The 21,776-nt window shown below is 42.8% G+C and overlaps 1 protein-coding gene across 4 annotated transcripts in view; it reads left to right on the forward strand.

The window, feature by feature from the left end:
* LOC116937235 (cytoplasmic dynein 1 intermediate chain 1-like) overlaps positions 1-21,776 on the forward strand; it is a 58,200-nt gene that overhangs the window by 26,508 nt on the left and 9,916 nt on the right. Inside the window, exons 4-12 of one of the 4 annotated variants that reach the window (XM_032944313.2) lie at positions 1,267-1,290; positions 3,677-3,821; positions 5,056-5,115; positions 8,984-9,099; positions 11,270-11,359; positions 18,341-18,503; positions 20,396-20,495; positions 20,799-20,924; positions 21,298-21,444. In XM_032944313.2, the coding sequence (XP_032800204.1) occupies positions 1,267-1,290; positions 3,677-3,821; positions 5,056-5,115; positions 8,984-9,099; positions 11,270-11,359; positions 18,341-18,503; positions 20,396-20,495; positions 20,799-20,924; positions 21,298-21,444 (971 nt within the window). The remainder of the gene's footprint in view (positions 1-1,266; positions 1,291-3,676; positions 3,822-5,055; positions 5,116-8,983; positions 9,100-11,269; positions 11,360-18,340; positions 18,504-20,395; positions 20,496-20,798; positions 20,925-21,297; positions 21,445-21,776) is intronic. The other 3 variants (XM_032944322.2, XM_032944318.2, XM_032944327.2) reach the window with 3 other exon arrangements.

Here is a 21,776-nt window from a genome sequence, read left to right on the forward strand (position 1 = left end):
ATGCTGTGATACAGTTGCTAAGCAACGGTGATATCGATACCTTGGGAGGCCAGGCCGAATTGCCCCCTAGTAGCCCCACCATAGGGCACAAACATCTACTGTAACTGGGACCAACTGGCCAAGCTCTGTATGTATAGCTTTATAGATCTCACCACATCTAGAGTGCTTAGATGCAAAAAGCACCAGCCATAAGGAAGGGAAGGTGCAGTTTCTGCTGCAAATGAAACGAGGCCATCTTGGGCAGGAACTTAGGCGATATTCGTGATGCCACCTTGTCTGCTGAAAGTCGACAAAAGGAGGGTGGTCCAGCAATGCTTGCACCTCCCCGATCCTCTGGGCCAATGTAATGGCCACCAAAAACAAAGTCTTCATATTTATAAAAAGCTATACCGCGGAGACCAACGGCTTAGATGACACTTGAGCAAATAGCATTCAGTACTCGCCTGGTTCTACAGTTTCACGACAGCAGGGTGGTAAGGCCTCTCTCAGGTTATGTGAACACCAGTCCTGAGTTTGTTTGCATTGAACCCATACTGCTGAAATTATGTGCTCACAGAAACTCGTGTGTGTGGCCTATAAGATGTGAAAAATTAACGTATTTTACATGTGGGGGACAGATATGGGAAGGTGATGCATTGTTTGCTGATTTCGTGTGTTATTAATATTGTCAATAATTCGAATTATTAATTTGTGTTAAGTATTATATAGTTTTGCATTTAACTAAGACCCAGATCTAACATGGAGGGTCCTTGCCTTGGAACATTTGGCAGTTAACCATTGGCTCAAGCAAGCCAAATCAATAGCTTATACAATGTGTTTATTCAATTAACATCACACCCATTTCAACACACAAATAACAAATACATACAATTGTTAAATGATGTGTAATGCTTTTATAGCTATTACAGTTGCACATGTTGAGTGAGTTTCTTTTAATGATAGCTTTAAATGAGTTGAGACAAGTGGCATGTGTTCGTGTATCTGGGAGCTCGTTCCACGTTGAAGTAGGTTTGTGTGAAAGTGTGCCTGTTTGGGTTTTACTCGAGGGACAGTTTAAAGACCAGAGTTATTATTGGAGTTTCAACTATACATACATGTGCAGCTGACGGATGCGCAAATTGATGTGTTCTTGTAGTATGTATGTCATTGCTTCATACATGTCTGTCTCAAGCATTAACCATCTTCCGTTGCTGTCATCATATCGTTTTGTCCAATTTATGTTGCTGTTTCTTCCCATGTTTTCATCACTACTGCATGATTTGCCAGATGACCATTGGACTGATCATTACAGTGAGTGAATGTCTCTTGTTTAACATTTAGCTTTTCACATCCACTATTATGAATCGGAATACATTTTCGGGTTGGGCCACAATTATCTGCCCATATTTTGGTTGTACCCCCCCACCCTACATAAGCAAACAAATGAAATTCCCACTCGTACAAGTCCCTAAAGCACCATTGTTTCAACTCGCCTGCAAGTTGAAAAACAATTCACACAACAGAATTTAGCAATTATATACACGACGTCTCTAAGTGAATTATATACACGACGTCTCTAAGTGAATTATATGCACGATGTTTGTAACGAAGTTAATTATATACACGCCGTTTCTAAGTGAATTATATACACGACATGTATAAGTGAATTATGTACATAACATCTCTAACTAAATCAATAATAAACACGACGTTTCTAACTAAGTTAATTATATACACGACGTTTCTAACTAAGTTAATTATATACACGACGTTTCTAACTAAGCCAATTATATACACGACGTTTCTAACTAAGTTATATACCTGACGTTTATAACTAAGTCAATGCATCAACCATACTTGTATCATAAACAAGGCCTTTGACAGTGTGACTGTTTTGTGAAGCCAACTTTATTGGCAAAGAGTAATTATGGGATCCATTGAGATGGAAGTAAAATGATTTGTTATTGTGATATATGTATTTTAAGTGTGGCTTAGAAATATGATTGAGAAGTACTGTAGGTGATATATGTCAATAGTCTACTGTTATAACATGTTTAACACCTGCTACTGCCTCGTGAGTATTTATGATGAGAAGTATATATTATATGAACCATTGGCCCATATAATTTAGAATTAACTTAGAATACATTCATTTGCAATGATCAATGCATCGTATTGGTTCATATGCTGTCATTACACCAATTTAAGAAGGCATGTCAGGTGACATGATTCTGACTTCCTGGTTTGTGATATGAAGATACTTAACACAGTTTGAAATGAAACGTTGAATCTAATTGTTAAATTTGGTTGTGAGATATGTTGTTCTTCAACTTACCGGTACAGTGAAATAATACTATTTGGCACATTCAATTATTGTACACGTGATCATTTTATTTGTATTCCTGTGTCTGGTGGTGAAGGGTTTTATGACAACAACTTGGCCAGATAATGGTGTGGCCTAACCCAAAATATATATTATGAGTTGTAATCTTATTTTTTTTGTTATCAAATGTGAAACTGGTATAACTAGGGTTGTTAAATGACAACCCGTAGACTGGTAACCACTTTCAGGATTGATAACTGGTTCAAAAAGTCATGAATCGCCAATCAATTCCAGTATAAATTTTAGTCAAAAATTGACTGATTGGCTCGTGCAAATGTACAAACCAGAAACAGGATACATTAGCCCATTAAACGGAAAAGGTGCAGCCCTGTAATGACTTTCTTTCATTGCTGGCAGAATGGCCTCCACTAAAGGGAGCTATAGTAGTTAGTTGATCTACTCATCCACCCTAACAAGACATGTTAGAAGAGGTGGGCTTACCCACACTTTACCCCACCACATGCGAAATGTGGTGAGCCTTTCCATTTATGCTGCTGGTTGGACAGAAGTAAGGGGATTTAGGTAAATTCCCCCATTGTTTAAACTGTCGTTCCAAGGGGTGGAGGCAAACCTGTGATCCCTGGACTGCAAGTCTAATGTCCTAATCATTACACCACAGTAGCTCCATATGTTTCTTTATATAAAGGGTAACATTTCATGTTTATTGCTGTAGTAATTTCGATATGTCTGGCATACCAGTAACTATAGTTTTAGCGCTTTTTTCATGTGTTTACTGGTTATGCAAAACATACTAATAAACATGACCGCTCTGTGCTCCGTGAAATATGGTAATTACACCCATTTTCATGAGTGGTGTTGTGTAATGCTGCCTTTTTATGGTATAGATATGTGTTCATCCATGTTAGTGGTTAGTTACAAATGTAAAGAAAGATTCTTTGCAAGTGTGGAAAATCATCTATAAGTAACAATAAGCAGACAATATGCCTCCTTTCTGTATCCGTCCCCTCGTGAACATTTTTTATATTTTTTTACGCATCCCATCAGCGACACGACCTTCTGGGACTGCATAATATCAGCAGCATCGTTTATACACCAGCAAACTCTGGACCGGTTTTGACATTCCGTGTTTAATCACCAGTCAGGCTTGCTTGAATCAATGCTCTCTTCATATGGCCCTAGATAGGCAAAACTCTATTTTCAAGGTGAAGTATTTAAATAATTTAAAATTAATTTGATATTTGTTTTTTTTCTTCCCTTATTTCTCTCCATTTTTACATACTTCCATTTTTTCCCAAAACATTCCATATATTTTTTTACCCATTCATTTGCACCCTATCATCAAATCATCATTAGGTCATCCACTAAGGGTCGTAACATGGGATACGTGTTTATTTCATTATTTAGTTCCACCTCCCATGTCACCTACCTCCTCCAAATCACTCAGCACTCCCAGCGAGGCAGGAAGTCAAGACTTTGGTGAGGTGCCACCTGGGGTCAGGTATGCAGATTTTGTGTCTTCCTCAATTTTGCCTGTTTAAAGACCAGTGTAGAAATCGCTCACAATCCACGTTGATGTAATTTAATTTTACAATGAATGGTTTTAAAAAATATTTTTAAAAGGCAAAATGTGATTTAAAGCTTTCGTGACTGCAGTAATTCATATTCTTAGCTCTTTCGGTAAAGTCAAACCATCACTTTATCCTACATTGCGGGGATCACAAAAAGATCTCCAAAATCTTGAATAAACACAAGATCCAGGTCCGTTTCAACACATTACATAAAATCCGTGATCTGGTTCCGTCTGTAAAAGATGTGATTCCGGACATACAGTACCCTGGTGTCTACAAACTAAGTTGCCTCTGTGGTTGTAGTTACATTGGAGAAACCAAACGCCATGTCTCGGACCGCATTCGTGAACACAAAGCAGACCTTAAACACGGTAGGACCAACACCTCGGCGGTGGCAGATCATTGTTATAATTCAGTAGGCTCACATGACATTGATTTTCCAAGACAGAGGTTCTTTGTAAGCCATCTGGCTACCATGAGAGATTCGTTCATGAGGCTATCCACATATACAAGCACAGAGACAATTTCAACCGAGAAGATGGATTCTGGCTTAGCAATCATTGGAAAGATTTGATAAACCATTTCAGGTCTCAATTGATTGTTCACGCTTACAGTGGCTTTCAGACAGCATACATTAATTTTTCGTCTCCCCCCTCCTCTTTTCAGAACATAGATGGACTAGTCCCTCTAAATAAACTGCCAAATCGCTGCGCGTGGCGCTGACGTTTTTTATAAATAAATAAATGCACCGTTTAAAAATAAATACATTAATGCAAACCGACACACCTGATGACGACCGTTTGTGTTATGGTCGAAACGTGAGAATTTTTATTGTTTTATATATTTTTTATTATTTTATTGTTTCCCTTCAACGTGACTTTACCGAAAGAGCTAAGAATAGGCAAAATGTGTTTCAATAAATATATTTAATTTAATGCTCAATTATGTTTGTGCCTTTTTAAAGATTTAATCTGCATCGAGGATATTTTTCCACAATTTTGATTGTATTGTATGTTCTCTGCTTTCTATTTTGATTGTTTATTTTCTTAATCCAACTTCTACTGATTAGATTTTTTCTCTGAATTCTATTTTACTGTTTTGGCTGCGATTTTTGTTTGGTTGTTTTTGCACTGATTTATGTTTGTTACATTTCGTTATGTGCAGGACACTTCAATGGGATACAGACCCTGCAGCGTTGCAGCTGCACACAGATTCTGAACTCAGGTATCAAGTCTGTACCTAAGATTTACCCCACCACACATGACCTGTTGATCATAGCCTGTGATGTACCCATTTATACTGCTGGGTGGATGGCGGTGTGGGGGATTTGAGAAACTTGACTGTTACAACTTGTATAGTGCTTTTTGCTGCTGGCCATTTTACTTTTTGGTCCTTAGGGCCTGTGCTCAGCACACAAATATGTATGTATGTTAAACTTCTTTCGCACGGTACGTAGCCAACCGTGTTTGCTGCCATTCACCACTAAGCAGCGGTGACATCATGACTGCTTGTGCCATGCTAGGTACACCGTGAGACCACGTGAAGTAAGGAATGCTCACTGGCATGAGGACAGACTCAGGTGTAATGGGTTGGCTCACTTTATCTCATCCCTTTGTCGCATCACATTCTTTCTCATCACTTTCTTTCTATCTCTCGATGCACTCGTGTAGAGTTCTAGATGCAATTTCTGGATAGCCAAAATCACGCATAGGAAGTTCGTGAATTACGAGGGAATATTGTATACAACACACTACTGTACACTATGCACTACATTGTACTTACAAACTACTGTACCCTACTGGACTGTAAACTTCTTTAGTGTGTAGTACTTCAAACATTAAATGTAAAAACATGGCACACATGAACACGCACACAAATACACAAACACGTGTGTTAGCAAACCAGCATATATATACATACACACGTGCACATAAACATACACATGTTAGCCAACAAACCCATGCTAACACACGCTAACAAACGTGCCAATGAACGCTAGCAAAAACTAACCTGTTTAAAACGCTAGGAAAACTGGAAATCGCTAAGAACTAACGAAGGGCTATACACACACACTTTAATATAGTGACAGATATGCACAGTCACATAAACACAAATAACAATGGCCACTATTCTCCACACAGTTTAAGACTTTATGGGCTACCTAAGACTTTATTGGCTACCAAAAATTCACAAATCTAAGACCCATAGTACAATAGGCTCTGCCACGTACAAATTAGCATAATATGTAACGAAACAAATACAGCCCTATATCGGTAGGACCTGTTCGTTCATAAAAAACTCTGAACATCTCGTAAATATAATTAAAGATATTAAGCTTAACCCTAATGATATTCTCATAAGTTTTGATGTGAATTCTCTGTTCACGAGGGTTCTGGTCAACGAGTCAAATCAATTACTCGACACTGGTAATGAACAAAGGTTTAGCCAAAGATATCCCAAGACTAGCTGAACACTGTCTAAAGAACACCTACTTCTTGTGGCAAGGTGACTTCTATAAACAAAGGAAGGAGCAGCAATGGGCTCTCCTTTGTCTCCTGTGATAGCGAATTTGTACATGGAAGATTTTGAAACAAAAGCAATAGCTTCAAGCACACTAAAACCATCTGCTTGGTTTAGATATGTGGATGACACATTGGTGGTCTGGCCACACGGCAAAGATACACTGAACGCTTTTCTAAATAATCTCAACTCGCAAAACCCATCCATCCAGTTCACCATGAAAGTGGAAACTGATAGAACTCTACCATTTCTTGATATTCTGCTCGGACGGGGTCAAAATGGAAAAATAACACACTGTTTACCGAAAAAAAATGCATACTGATGCCTATCTGAATAAAGAGTCACACCATCACCCCGCACAGAAATCTGCTCTCATCAAGACGCTCGTTCATCGAGCTAAGAAAGTGTCAGATGGTGACAGTCTGAGAAGTGAAATTCAACATGTTAAAGAAGCGCTGCAAATGAACGGTTACAATGATGCACAAATCAACAGGGCGTTGAATGCCAAAACCAAATCAAATAACACGAGCATTGAAACTGCCCAAGTAATTAAAACGATCAAAATACCGTACATTGCGGGAGTCACTGATAAACTAGCCAGATGTTTGGAAAAACAAAACATCCGAGTCAGATTTGGCACTGTACATAAAATACAGAAAGTAATATCTGATATAAAAGATGTATTACCGAAGCTATCAACAGACGGTGTTTACAGGATTAACTGCACGTGTGCTAAATGTTATGTTGTGCAAACAGAACGAATAATCAGCACGAGACTAAAATAACATCAGAGAAATATTAAATTATCCCAAATAAAACTGGCAGCAGTGGCAGAACACGCGTGCCAACAATACACTCAATTGATTTTGATCATGTTGAAGTTCTGTGCAAAACAAGCTTACTTCTGGCCAAGACTAATTAGAGAATCTATCGAAATTGAAAGAAATCCAAATTATTTTTACCGTTTGGATAGCTACCGCCTTAGTGCTGCATGGAAGCGAATCATCAAATAATACATTATTTAAATGCATGCCAATAAAGGGCAGCATACTTCATTAGGTATTACCGTTAGACAAGAAGGACAAGATCAAAGGGCTTGCATATTGCGCATGCATATTGTACGTTGCCTCAGTAATCCCCCCCCCCCCACTTAGCGCGAGAACGCAGAAGCGTGGTCACCACATCTACGCCTCTATATAAGGAACGAAACAGTTAGACTTCTCCACAAATCTGGCTGTCCTGATGAAGCTTGTTGTAAATACTGGCGAAACGTCGTACTCGGATTGTAAATGTTGTGGCTTGGCTCTCCAACACACCGGTGTGCTGTACTCGTAACGAATTGGCACGTTCTGTTTATATGACAACCCTTACTAGTTGGCTGTTTTGGGTGGTGGCGGGTTGTAACAACACTTTTATATATTTATGCGATCTAACCCAAAAAAACCTCATGGATTCTCCACACACATATACATATATACACTCACACTTACACAAGTGTAGTTGCCATTTTGTAATGGTTAGCAGTACACTGGCAATCCAACTTCATGAAAGGGAGTCCACACGAGGTGATCTTCGAGTAAGGGCTTGATTAAAAATCCCTGACACTGTACCACACACGCACTCGTAGGAAGCCACCTGTCAAAGAGCCCCGAGCATGCGTCCCCCTTTATTATTTATCCTTGTCGATTTTCCTGGAACCTTTCAGATGGTTGCTCTAATCTCCTTTCCACCAACCCGAACCTTTGGTTTCTTCTCCGCCTCTCCCCTCTCCCTCCTTTTTCTTTTCCACTAAATTTCATCAAGTCCGCAATCAATCCCATGCCACCATAGATGTGGTGGTGAGATTTTAACGTCCTTGCCTGCTATACAAGAGGTCGTGGGTTCGATCCCGACTGTGGAGTTTGCATGTTCTGCCCGTGGTTGTGTGGATTTTTCTCCAGCTCCTCGGTGTTTCCCCTCCAAATTTAGAAACATGTGTTTGTGGCCAGGTTGCTTGTGAAAATAATCTATATAGCTCAGTAGACCTTACCTGTTGAAGTAAAACTAATTTAGTTTTCTATCACTTGGCTATTATGACTATATACTCAAATGCACACGCATATATTTACTCATATATACACACACATAAATACAGGGTGGCCTAGTGGTAACAAGAAGGGCCTCGGTTAGATTCCCGACTCAGGCACCTTTCTGGTCTCTATAAATGTTTTCCCCCTATTCTGCATGGCTTTCCTCCATGTTCTCCAGTTTTCTCCCATAGTAAACAAAAAAACATAGTGTAACTGGTATTGGCCAAACATTCCAGTGATAAAATATTTTCTGTAAATTACTCATTTCAATTACACATTGCAACATCGTCACAACTGACACATGACTGTAGACTCTCTGTGAAATACCTCCGATTAGCACAGTTGGCTACGTACAGTGCGAAAGAAGTTGAACATACGTACAGACATAATAATCTTCATGATAGCATTGTACTATAAGAATGGCGTGAATATCAAATGTAATAAATACAGATATAGTTTTGTTTTAATGACTGCTATCTTCTGAGCTGTCTGGTGTATTGCAGCCGCCGTGCAGTGAAGCTCAGCATGACCAAGGTATCTCACGTCGACTTGCCAGCCAGAGAAATGGTGTCATATGCCAAGGAAACACAGACCCCTGTCATAGCTCAGCAAACAGATGGTAAGGATATTATAAGGGAATGGCTTATTTCCACCCCGACTGCAATGTAGCATTGTACAGGAAAATCTTGCCAGACACGGGGGTTATGTTGTTTATATATATTTTGTTGTTTTATATATATTTTATTATTTTATTGTTTCCCTTCTACGTGACTTTACCGAAAGAGCTAAGAATATGAAATAGCATGTTGGGCAACATTGCATTCGACAATTAATATACCTGATGGGAAAAATAGGGTTGCGTTCCTGGGCCCAAATTTATCACCCCCTTTTTGTTTAACTAACTCTTCATAATTCCCTCCAATTGTTATTGTGCTAATGAATGTTGAGTATCTCCATTTCTTGTGTGTGTGTACACTTTTTCAATTTCACAAAATCCGCGTCTCCATTACTCTTCCCGCACCACTTGCGCCGATCCTCGCCTATAACTGACGTCCGTAATGTGTGGACGGCAAGACGCATGTGGCAATGGGTGTGAACCTTTGAAAAAAAAACATGCACAAATAATATTTACACAAAAACATATGTGGTAAATAAATAATTCTCACAGTCGATTAATCCACACCCTTAGTACCTTCCAACGGATGCAGCATTCTCACTTCTATCTTAGCAATGTCAAGCCACGTGCAACGGAAGCATCACCCGCATGTTCCGGAAAACAGTTATCATTAAGTAAACCATGTGTAGCCAAAGCACGGTTTAGATAAAACTGCGTTTTGCGAGGTTTTCCTGTATAATAAGTCCCAGTGAGAGCTTGCTTAAATGAGCATTAAGACAGTGCTTACCTCCTGTTTACATTTCTGTTAACTTAATCCCACATACTCTTTGGTTCTTTCGGTAAAGTCACGTAGGTATAAAATAAAATCAATCACGCCGTTTCGATTGCAACACAAGCATCATCAGGTGGGAAAACCACAGCAGGAAATTTTTTTGCCGAAGTATATTTTTTCTTGCTGTGGTTTTCCCACCTGATGATGATTGCTTGTGTTGCAATCGAAACGTCGTGATTTATTTTATTTTATACCTATGTGACTTTACCGAAAGAAACAAAGAGTATGGATTCCTGCAGTCACAAAAGCTTCAAATCTAGATTTAATCCCACATATCAAAAATCAAGGTACGGCCCCTGCAGGCTTGCGGTGTAGAGTCCATCTACTCCCTTACGTACTGACCCGCTCACTCAAAGACAAAGATCCCCCCTATAGCCTTAATAGACTGTTGGGGCAAGTGCTGTTGGCGAGCACCTATGAAGGCCGGTGGATGGCCTGTCTTTTTCTCCCCAGTGGTGATGTTTACACACTGCACCAGATACTCATTTGAGGCTCAGTCGACCTAGGGGAAGCCCAGGACCAGTTCAGATATTCATCACTGGTGTTGACCGTGAGCAGGAATCAAACTCGGGCTACCGGGTTCATAGCACACCACGCTAACCACTACACCACCGATCCCCTCCTGCTCACTCAGCCACTCACCCACTCATATTTGTGGTGTCTGGCCCATCTACGTGGAATTTACTGCTGATCACTTTTAGTATGTATGTTGAACTTCTTTTGCACTGTACGTAGCCAACCATCTTGAGTTGACTCAAAACTGAAATGTTCAGTAAAGCTCACAAAGCATAACCATAGTGCCTTCATGATATCATTTGCACTGTAAGAATGGTGCAAATACCAAATATTCTTATTTATTTACAGGCTTGAGGAAGTTACTGTGGATATTCCACATTCCTATAGTGGGGGTGAGTCTATCCTTAGGGCAGCAATTGTTGATCATTCTCACAAAGTGGTTCCTATTTTAATGTCCCCAGTGGAATGATGGGCTGAAGCAATTTAAGAATCTGGGTTTTCTTTTCCATGCAAATACCTTTAACGTCCTAGAATTTATTCTAAATTCCTGGATTCTGTCTCTTGAAACACAGTTTCAAGGGAAATTTACTCTAATTAGTCAATTTGGCTGTGAGATTGTTCCACTTTCCATTGATCTGAAACAATGGTGCACTAAACACTTGTATGAGTGAACATTTGGCTGTGTCTGGTGGAGGAGGGTCTTACATCAATTTAGTCAAATCATTACATAACCTAATCCCAAATATATATATATTATGAATGGAAATATTGCTGCAAAAACCTATGTGTGAAGTTAATATGACGCTTTTATGATTGTTTTACAAGTCAATGAGGAAGACGACGACATAATACAGCCGAAGCCAGCTGTTGATGCTGATCTGGAAAAACAAGAAGGAAAAGAAAGTGGTGAAGATGGTAAGTCATGGACGTGTGCACATCATGAACCAAGCAGCTTCTCTTTAACCGGATAGAGGGGGATAAACAGGCATGGCACGGGCTAGAGTAGACATGGACTGATGGTGGTACAGCGAAATTTGGAGCTGATTGGCCTCTGTGGAGGAGGCTCGTTAAAGATGCTACTGGACAACGAGCAGAGTGTTCGTGGCTAAAACTCTGAAAAGTAGCACAGTGGGTTACACAGGTGGTGCAATCATCTTAGTCCGCAAACCCATTATATCTATCTCGTATGTATGTTGCTAATCTTGTGACCTGTCAGCAAGACTGTCACACTCAACGTTATTGCCTCAAAGTGCACCTGGCTTGGCACAAGCACCATGGTGATGTCACTGCCACTTATAGACAAATGGCGGCTGTTGTTGATATACAGTGAGAGGAAAAAAGTATTTGATCCCATGCTGATTTTGTACGTTTGCCCACTGACAAAGAAATGATCAGTCTATAATTTAATGGTAGGTTTATTTGAACAGTGAAAGACAGAATAACAACAACAAAATCCTGAAAACCGCATGTCAAAAATGTTATAAATTGATTTGCATTTTAATGAGGGAAATAAGTATTTGACCCCCTCTCAATCAGAAAGATTTCTGGCTCCCAGGTTTCTTTTATACAGGTAACGAGCTGAGATTAGGAGCACACTCTTAAAGGGAGTGCTTCTAATCTCAGCTTGTTACCTGTATAAAAGACACCTGTCCACAGAAGCAATCAATCAGTCAGATTCCAAACTCTCCACCATGGCCAAGACCAAAGAGCTCTCAAAGGATGTCAGGGACAAGATTGTAGACCTACAAAAGGCTGGAATGGGCTACAAGACCATTGCCAAGCAGCTTGGTGAGAAGGTGACAACAGTTGGTGCGATTATTCGCAAATGGAAGAAACACAAAAGAACTGTCAATCTCCCTTGGCCTGGGGCTCCATGCAAGATCTCACCTCGTGGAGTTGCAATGATCATGAGAACGGTGAGGAATCAGCCCAGAACTACACGAGAGGATCTTGTCAATTATCTCAAGGCAGCTGGGACCATAGTCACCAAGAAAACAATTGGAAATACACTACGCCGTGAAGGACTGAAATCCTGCAGCGCCCGCAAGGTCCCTTTGCTCAAGAAAGCACATATACATGCCTGTCTGAAGTTTGCCAATGAACATCTGAATGATTCGGAGGACAACTGGGTGAAAGTGTTGTGGTCAGATGATACCAAAATGGAGCTCTTTGGCATCAACTCAACTCGCCGTGTTTGGAGGAGGAGGAATGCTGCCTATGACCCCAAGAACACCATCCCCACTCAAACATGGAGGTGGAAACATTATGCTTTGGGGGTGTTTTTCTGCTAAGGGGACAGGACAACTTCACCGCATCAAAGGGACGATGGACGGGGCCATGTACCGTCAAATCTTGGGTGATGACCTTCTTCCCTCAGCCAGGGCATTGAAAATGGGTCGTGGATGGGTATTCCAGCATGACAATGACCCAAAACACACGGCCAAGGCAACAAAGGAGTGGCTCAAGAAGAAGAACATTAAGGTCCTAGAGTGGCCTAGCCAGTCTCCACACCTTAATCCCATAGAAAATCTGTGGAGGGAGCTGAAGGTTCGAATTGGCAAACGTCAGCCTCGAAACCTTAATGACTTGGAGAAAACCTGCAAAGAGGAGTGGGACAAAATCCCTCCTGAGATGTGTGCAAACTTGGTGGCCAACTACAAGAAACGTCTGACCTCTGTGATTGCCAACAAGGGTTTTGCCACCAAGTACTAAGTCATGTTTTGCAGAGGGGTCAAATACTTATTTCCCTCATTAAAATGCAAATCAATTTATAACATTTTTGACATGCGTTTTTCTGGATTTTGTTGTTGTTATTCTGTCTCTCACTGTTCAAATAAACCTAGCATTAAAATTATATACTGATAATTTCTTTGTCAGTGGGCAAACGTACAAAATCAGCAGGGGATCAAATACTTATATCCCTCACTGTATGTGTAAGGGACACCTAGAAGTACTCCCCACTAAGTATACATGAAACAGCAGAAGGGCCAAGAAAGGGGTTGCCGACACTGGAGACGAGGCGAATCGAGGGGGCTCGACTGGCAGCATGTAAGACTGAGAGCCCTGATTAGCTGCTCCGACTGCCATTCCAGGATGAGTAAAGGACCAGGGGATTGGCCAGCGAATTCAAAAGGGCAAGAGTTAAACATAGGAACGAGAAATAAAGACGTTCAGATGTCGATAAATAGGTGAAAAGTGAAAGAGGTAAACATGTGTGGAGTTTAGGGGGGATTCTAGAAGGTTCAAGAGGAGAGTGATTTAATGGTGCATGGCATGATCATGGGGCTGTTGCGGGGATTGCAAAGGGAGATGCGTGCGGTGGAACGGAGTGTGGAAGAGTGCACGTGTGTGGTAAAGACTGCTGAATAATAAAGTACCTAAATTTCGATTTAAAGCTTTCGTGACTGCAGGGATTCATCTGCGTGGTTCTTTCGGTAAAGTCACGTTATTATTTTATTTCCATTCTACGTGACATTACCGAAAGAACCAAGAAGAATAAAGTACCTCTCAAGGAAATGACGTGTGGACCTCTTTTCCACATGTGTGTATGGTTACGTGCGAGTGTGCATGTCTGTATGGTTATATGTGAGTGTGCACATGTATGTGCGACAGGGATGTCCTCTTGCTCCCACATTATTTAACATCTATTTTGACCATGTAGTTCGTGAAGCCTTCAATAGCTGTACTTGGAGGAATTTCCATCTGGTACAGATACAATGGGAGGCTGATCGATGCCCAGATGTCGTCAAGGGATTGCTCCCTATTGCTCAACCATGTTATGTATGCCGATGATCTGGTTATTGCTGCTCACTCAGGGGAGAAGTTGGAGGCGCTGCTGCTGAACCTGCAGCTTGCCACTAAGAGGTGGGGCCTTACCATCAGCCCCACCAAAACTAAGCACCTGCCTGGGTATTTTGTACCATTGGACACTCCACCCCCACAACTCCCAATTGGTGATGGGGCAATTGTGGAGAGAGTGGAGAGTTTCCCATACCTGGGCAGTGTGCTCATGACCGGCTCCAGTTTAACAGCAGAGGTCTCACTCCGAATCAGTCGAGCAGCATTATCTTTTCATCGGTTGCGTAACGCTGTGTGGAAGGTACCATGGTCTCTCGCTCCGCACTAAGCTTCAGGTCTTCTTGGCCACAGTTATTCCCTCCCTTCTCTACGATTGCAAAACGTGGACCCCCCTAATGGAGCATCTTCTCAGGTTAAAAACATTTAGGCTGGCCTGCCTACGATCCATCTTGGGTTTAACCAGGCTGGATTGTGTGAGGAGCTTACAAATCCTTGAAAGATCTGGACAAAGTACCATCAGTGAGCTCCTACGGCAGGCAAGGCTGCGTTGGCTGGGCCATGTAGCCCGCATGCCCAGCCACCGCATGCCTAAACAGATCTTGTTCGGCCGGATCGAAGGGACTAAATGGGCGCGGCACGGGCTAGAGAAGAGATGGAGTGATTTGGTACAGGAGGATGTGGAGCTGATTGGACTTGCCGATGACTGGTATCAGCAGTGTCAAGATCAGCCTCTGTGGAGGAGGCTCGTGAAGGATGCTACTGGGCAGTTGGAGGCAGTCGCCCTCTTAACAACAACGGAGGGCGGAGGAGCCACGCTCACAACAACGAGCGGAGCGCCAGGTGGCTAAAGCATAGCATGTTGGCATAGTAGGGGGCACAGGTGGTGCGTCAGCCAGTTGTCTCAGTCAGTCGAGCTGTGGCATCTGGGTCTGCCCTGTGACCTGCCAGTGGGCGTTCGACACTTCACGTGGCCTCAAGGTGCACATGGCCTGGCACAAGCATCGTGGTGATGTCACCGCCACTTAGTGTCGAATGGCGGTTGTTGAGTGTGCACATGTATATGGTTATGTATGAGTGTGCATGTGTATATGAATGGGAGCTGGACCAGTGCCGCTTGGACATCTGTGGTATACAGGAGATTCAGTGGATTGGTTCTGGATCCAGTCACCATGAAGGGTGGAAAGTTCTCCACTAAGAGCAGGAAACTGCCAAACGACAGGGAGTGGCACTTATTTTGAACAAAATTATGAAGGGGGTATGGGAGCATGGATGCAAGGTGTGGTATGCTGAACGTCCCAGACTATTGTTGGCTCGTTCACCCATCAACTGGAGGAGAGGGATGATCGTGGTGGCTTACACCCCCACTGATGATGTAACATCATTGGAGGGTTGCAGACAAGGCTGATGTGTTAGAAGCCTTCTATGACCTTTACCAGATGCTGACTAAAGTGGCCCCTCGGAATAGTCATCCTGTTGGGTGAATTTATTGCCCGAGTGGGTCATGACGCAGACACCTGGTCTGGAGTGTTTGGAAGGCATGGGCCAGATCAGTTCAATAACAACAGTAGAAGGCTGCTAGACTTCTGTGCAGCCCATGGGCTTTTAATCACCGAAAACACTGTTCCTGCATCGGTGGATTCACACATCATGGATGCACGGCGGGTCCAATAAAAAAACATCTGCTGGACTACATAGTTACGGAAAAGCAAATGTTGGCCCATGTCCTCGACACCAGGATCTACCGTCGAGCTGATCTTCCTGCCTACTATTGTTTTTTCATCTGTAAGATGATCCTACCATACTTACACTGTGGTGGCAATCATCCATCAAGAACCCCACTCATACCCACAACAGCCTGGTCTCACCTAGTTGATAAAGGTTGCAAGCGGAAAGTTCATCACTTGCAACTGGAGATGGAATCTTCCCCCCCTTCTGATGCCAAGGGAAAATGGGTGAGTCTTAAGATAGCGGACTCATGCAGCCCCTATGGCTGCAGTGGCTACGCAGTCCAGACCTCGACAGAAACCCTGGCTAATTGAGGAGGTGTTCTGGCTCGTTGAAAGAGGCAGGCCCACTTCCATCGTCTACAACATCTCACGTCCAAGAACGAGGAGGTGTACCCGCAGCCTTTGCTCAGAGGTTCGGAGAGCTGTGCAGTGCTAAAGAAAGTAGCCACTCCTTGAGAGTGGTTGGCTGACTTGCCATCTGTTCAGGAAGTGAGTGCGAATGTTGATCCGAAGCTTGCAGACTGACCTATATTACTTTATTACAACTGTTTGGTACACAGGATGGGTGCCCTGGTGATCCCCATAAAAAATGGAGACTGCACTGATTGAAACAACTACTGGGGAATCTCCTTCCTCAGTGTGCCGTGAAAGGTCATGGCAAAAATCATTCAACATCACCTTTCCAGACATGCTGAAGAGAAGCTTGCAGAACCCCAATGTGGTTTCAGACTGGGGCGGTCCTGAATGGATGACATTTTCTTTGTCTGTATGTTTCAGCAGAGGTGTAAAGAATTTCAACAAGACCTACATCTCTGCTTGATGGACCTGGTCAAGGCCTATGATACCATCAATAAGCCAGGGCTCTGGGTTATTCGTGCTTTCTGGGTTGCAAACTGTCTGGTCACAATCAATAAGGACCTTTGTGATAGTGGGCAGGCCTGGGTAAAGTTGTGTGGCCAGGTATCAGAGCCATTTTCTGTTCATGTTTGGGGTGCATCAGGGATGTCATCTGGCCCTTACACTATTTTATGTATTCATTTACCACGGAGTTCCAGAATCTTTTGATGAATATGTAAGGGTTTACTGGTGGAATTCTCATCTAGTACAGATACAATGAGAGGCTGATCGATGGCCAGGTGTGGTCCAAAGATGGCTGCCTTATTGGACAACCATATGTATGCAGATGATCTTGTGATTGCTGTCCATTCTGAGAAGGAGTTGGAGACGTGAATGCTGAACCTGGAGTATGCTACTAAGAGATCGGGCCTTACCATAATCCCCACAAAAACAATGCACCTGCCTTGGTATTTATGTCATCAAATGCTCCCCTCCCTCAACTTCCCATAAGTCATGAGAAGAAGTTGTGGAGAGAGTGAAGGACGTTTCCGTGCTTGGGCAGTGTGCTTATGACCAGCTCCGGTTTGGCAGCCGAGGTCTTACTCCAAATCAGTCGAGCGGCATTATCTTTTCATCAGCTGCATGACGCTGTGTGGAAGCTGCCTGGCCTGTCGCTCCATACAAAGCTCCAGGTTTTCTCGGCCACAGTTATGCCCTCAATTCTGTATGCTTGGGAGACGTGGAGCTCTTTAAAAGAATATCTGTGCTGGTTTGAAACATTCAGGCTAGTCTGCCTACAATCCATCCTGGGTTTAACCAGACTGAATTGTGTGAGGAACTCGCAGTTTCTTGAAAGATCTGAACACAGTACCATCATTGAACTCCTCCTGCAAGTGAGGTTGTGTTGGCTGGTCATGTAGCTCACCTGCGCAGCTACCGCATGCCCAAGCAGCTTCTGTTTGGCCGGATTGATGGGGCTAAACGGGCATATGAAAGGCTTGAGAAGAGATGAACTGATATGGTGCAGAAGGATGTGGAGCTGATTAGACTTGGCGATGACTTTTATCAGCAGTGTCAAGATCGGCCTTTGTGCAAGAGGTTTGTGAAGTACGATGCTGGGGAGTTGGAGGCAGTCGCCCTCCAGCCATAATGAAGGGGAGAGGAGCGATGCTCATAACATTAAACAGAGCACCGGGCGGCTTAAAACGTAGAGAATTGGCACAGTGAAGAGCACAGTTGGTGCATCTGCCAGTCATCTCAGTCAGTCAAACCATGGCATCTGGTTCTGTTCCGTAACCTTCTGCCAGCGGGCCTTAGACACTTCAGTGGCCTCAAAGTGCACCTAGCAAGGCACAAGCGCCGTGGTGACATAACTGCCATTTCGTGGTGAACAGTGGTTATTATTGTATACGTGTTTTTATGTGTTTGCAATGTATGTGTCAATTGACACCAAAGACACCCTAACAAATGAGATTTTCTGTCAAAGTAGTTTGCAGGTGAAATATTTTAATTAAAAAGAATGTGCGACTTGCAGTACATCCATGCGAGCTCACAGAAGAGGAGAAGGAACAGGTGCTTCACTCCGATGACTTCCTCAACTTCTTTGACCGAACGTCACGCATCATGGAGCGTGCCCTGGCTGAACATCAGGACATATTCTTTGACTACAGTGGCCGTGATAACGAAGAAATTGATGGGTAATTTCAAAATTCATGTTTTTTAAAACACCATTTTTTATCATCATAAGTCGATTCTTGAGACTGTTTGCTTGTATGTTTCTGACACCTGTGTTTTGCTTACATTCATATATGTAGTATATGTTTAAATTTAAAGTAAATTGCAAGTATATAAAGTGTTGTTGACTAACTGGCCATGCCTCAGTGCTATAGTAAGCAGCTCGAAATTTGAAGGTTCTTAGTTTTAATCCTGGCTGGTGTGGATTGACTTGGCTAATGGCAGTCATGCTAGTGTAGCGATGTCGATGGGCTGTGTACACTTACCTGCAGGGGCAGTCAGGGTCCAGCAGGGGCAGTCGTTATATCCCTAGCCGGAAAGCAGGAGGGGGCTGCGGGGTGTCCTAGGATCCCCCGGGACCCCTCCCGATAGGAGGGGGCTACGGGGTGTCCTGGGATCTCCCGGAGCCCCCTCCAGGGGATCCCAGCAAGGTAGGCGGAGCCACGGCTGAAGCACCGGTGCTGGGTATAAAAGCCGGACCCTGGGAAGGGTCCGGGGCCAGTCCAAGACAGAAGCCAGAAGACCAGCTAGATAGGACCCTGGGACCCCTAGCCCCGCTGCCCTTGTAAGGGCCGACATTCTGTATGGCCCAGTGGTGAGACCCTGGGAACCCCCGGCCCGACGTCCTTGTAAGCGCCGGGTCCGAGTGGACCAGTGGTCGGAACCCGCACCTTGGCTGGGTCGGGTTAGTGCAGCCTCCCTTAGGGCACCCGTAGCCGGAGGACCAGAGCTGTAGCCCCGTGACAGGGCACGTTAGCCCAGAGGCAGTGTGAGACTGGGACTGTACTGCCGAGTATTTGTATTGAATAAAGTGTCGCCTCCAAAGATCCGTCTCCGACGTCACTAGAACCCACTACACTAGTATTGGGTACATTTCCAAACGAAGTCAAACAGAATCTCCAACACGATTTCGACTTAATTCAACATCAATTATCACTAAAATTGCTCCTAAATCCTAAAAAAAGAATATCATGCTCTTTTCTTCAAATAAAAATCCAGTTTCATTCTCCACCTATGACGGATATTAGAACCAATATCATTAAACAAACCGAGTGCTTGAAATAAATAGTTATACTGATTGATTCCAAAATTACATTTCCACCCCATATTGATCATATCTAAAAGAAAATAAAACCAAAAATAGGTTTTTATATCGAAACAAACATTGTTTTCCCATTCGAATGCGCCTGTAAATTGTTGAAGCTATCTTTTTACCACTTTTGAACTACTGTGATGCTGTTTACAGATGAGCTACTAATGAATCACTGAACAAACAAAATCGCTTTATCATTCTGGTCTTTGGGAGTGAGAGGGGGAGGGAGGAAGGGAGCCCTTATGCCTTAAAGTATAATGTATATAAGAATATGCAAATCCAGATTTGATGCATTAGCTAAGTTCCCTGAGTTCTGTCCACTGGAATGGTGTTCTAATGTGATTCCGGAACGTATCGTGGACCACTCATGAAAACCAGATTTAATATAAGTAAAATGTAATAATAGGGTTTTTCCCCTTTTTTCTGGCAACAAAACTGAAACCTTTTTACAAGGATTCATGTCTGCATTAACCACAATACCTGCAGTCAAAATGCAAACAAAAAACAATCAGTGTCAAGGACAATGCATATATTATCATAGTATGTTTTTGTTTGCATTTTGACTGCAGGTATTGTGGTTAATGCAGACATGAATCCTTGTAAAAAGGTGTCAGTTTTGTTGCCAGAAAAAAGGGGAAAAACCCTATTCTTATATTTTGGTACTGGCAAAGGAGGTCTAATGATGATACTAAAATGTAGTTTTAAATTGAGTATATGGCATGGTGTGCACTGCTATACTGGGACTCTTGTGTGTGTGTGTAGGGAAGTACTGGCAGGTGCCAAGCTCTCCTTGAACAGGCAGTTCTACGATGAACGTTGGTCCAAACGTCGAGTGATCACCAGCCTGGACTGGTCTGCCCAGGTTTGTGGTGCTGTGTTAATGCGTAGGTTGTCAAACAGTAACCGATAAACCAGTCATCGTTTTCAGGATGGATTAACGGTTCCAAATTTCAGGAGCCAGTAATCATTCCCAAGTGAAATTTTAGTAATGCACACACCAAGTGGCTCGCGTGAACATTAAAACGGCACAGCGGCAGGCCTAAGTCACAGCATAGTATATTTGCCCTCGTTTCTCACAAATCTTTTTTTGTGTCGAGGACAGATATGTTGAGTCTCCAAATTGATGCTGATTGTGTTGTGTTATATGTGTTATATGATCCCACAGTACCCCGAGTTGCTCGTTGCAACCTATAATAACAATGAAGATAGTCCCCATGAGCCTGATGGAGTGGCCTTGGTTTGGAACACAAAATTCAAGAAAACTACTCCTGAGTATGTCTTCCATTGCCAGGTGAGTGAAAAGTGTGGTCTGTGTTTATTGCAATCCAAGCTACCTCACCAATGCCTTAAAACATTTATACTGCTATAGAGAGAGCACATGAGGCTGAAGTTGAAATCCAGCTGTCATCTCGGTTGGAGCACCCAGTGATTACATCGCTGCACTTGATAGAATTCAGAGTAAATCAACCAGGGTTATTGATGACCCAGAACTCACTGATTTACTCCGGTCACTTTCTCACTCACCAGCAGTCGGTCAGTCACCTGATTACTCTTCCATTGCTACTACCATTGTTAATGTTCCCAAGTCTTCAATATGGGTGGAGGAAATAATGAGTGCAGAATTAACAATGAGAAATGCAATGTGGGTGTCTGTTTGAGTGCAGTCAGCTGTGATGTCTGCAAGCTTTGCTCGTTTTCATCCAAATCTGGTGGTTGGTGGCACCTACTCGGGTCAGATTGTGCTTTGGGACAATCGAAGCAATCGCATGACGCCTGTACAGAGGACCCCCCTGTCAGCAGCAGCACATACGGTAAGCCGTAAGACCATCTTGAATCTAGGGTCTGGCACCTTTTCCACTTTAGACCAAACCTGGACATTTTTCTCATTCAGCCTAGGTCTATCAAATGAGAGTATATACTGTAATACAGTTTAACAATACCACCAGATCACAATAAAAATCGATTTCTGCCACCCAAACACAGGTGGCAACCTTACTTGACCAATTTAACCCTTTCTCTCATTTCTATTTGCAGCATTGTTGTGTTTTTTTTAATGTTTTTGCTTTTGTCATTTTCATGATGCTGGTCACGATTGCAATTCGGACAATCCCAGAGGGAATTGCGAATTGTGTTTATGGATCCA

This window comes from Petromyzon marinus, chromosome 4, assembly GCF_048934315.1.
Source record: "Petromyzon marinus isolate PM22_M1 ecotype Great Lakes invasive population chromosome 4, UKy_Petmar_22M1.pri1.0, whole genome shotgun sequence".
Classification (NCBI taxonomy): domain Eukaryota; kingdom Metazoa; phylum Chordata; class Hyperoartia; order Petromyzontiformes; family Petromyzontidae; genus Petromyzon; species Petromyzon marinus.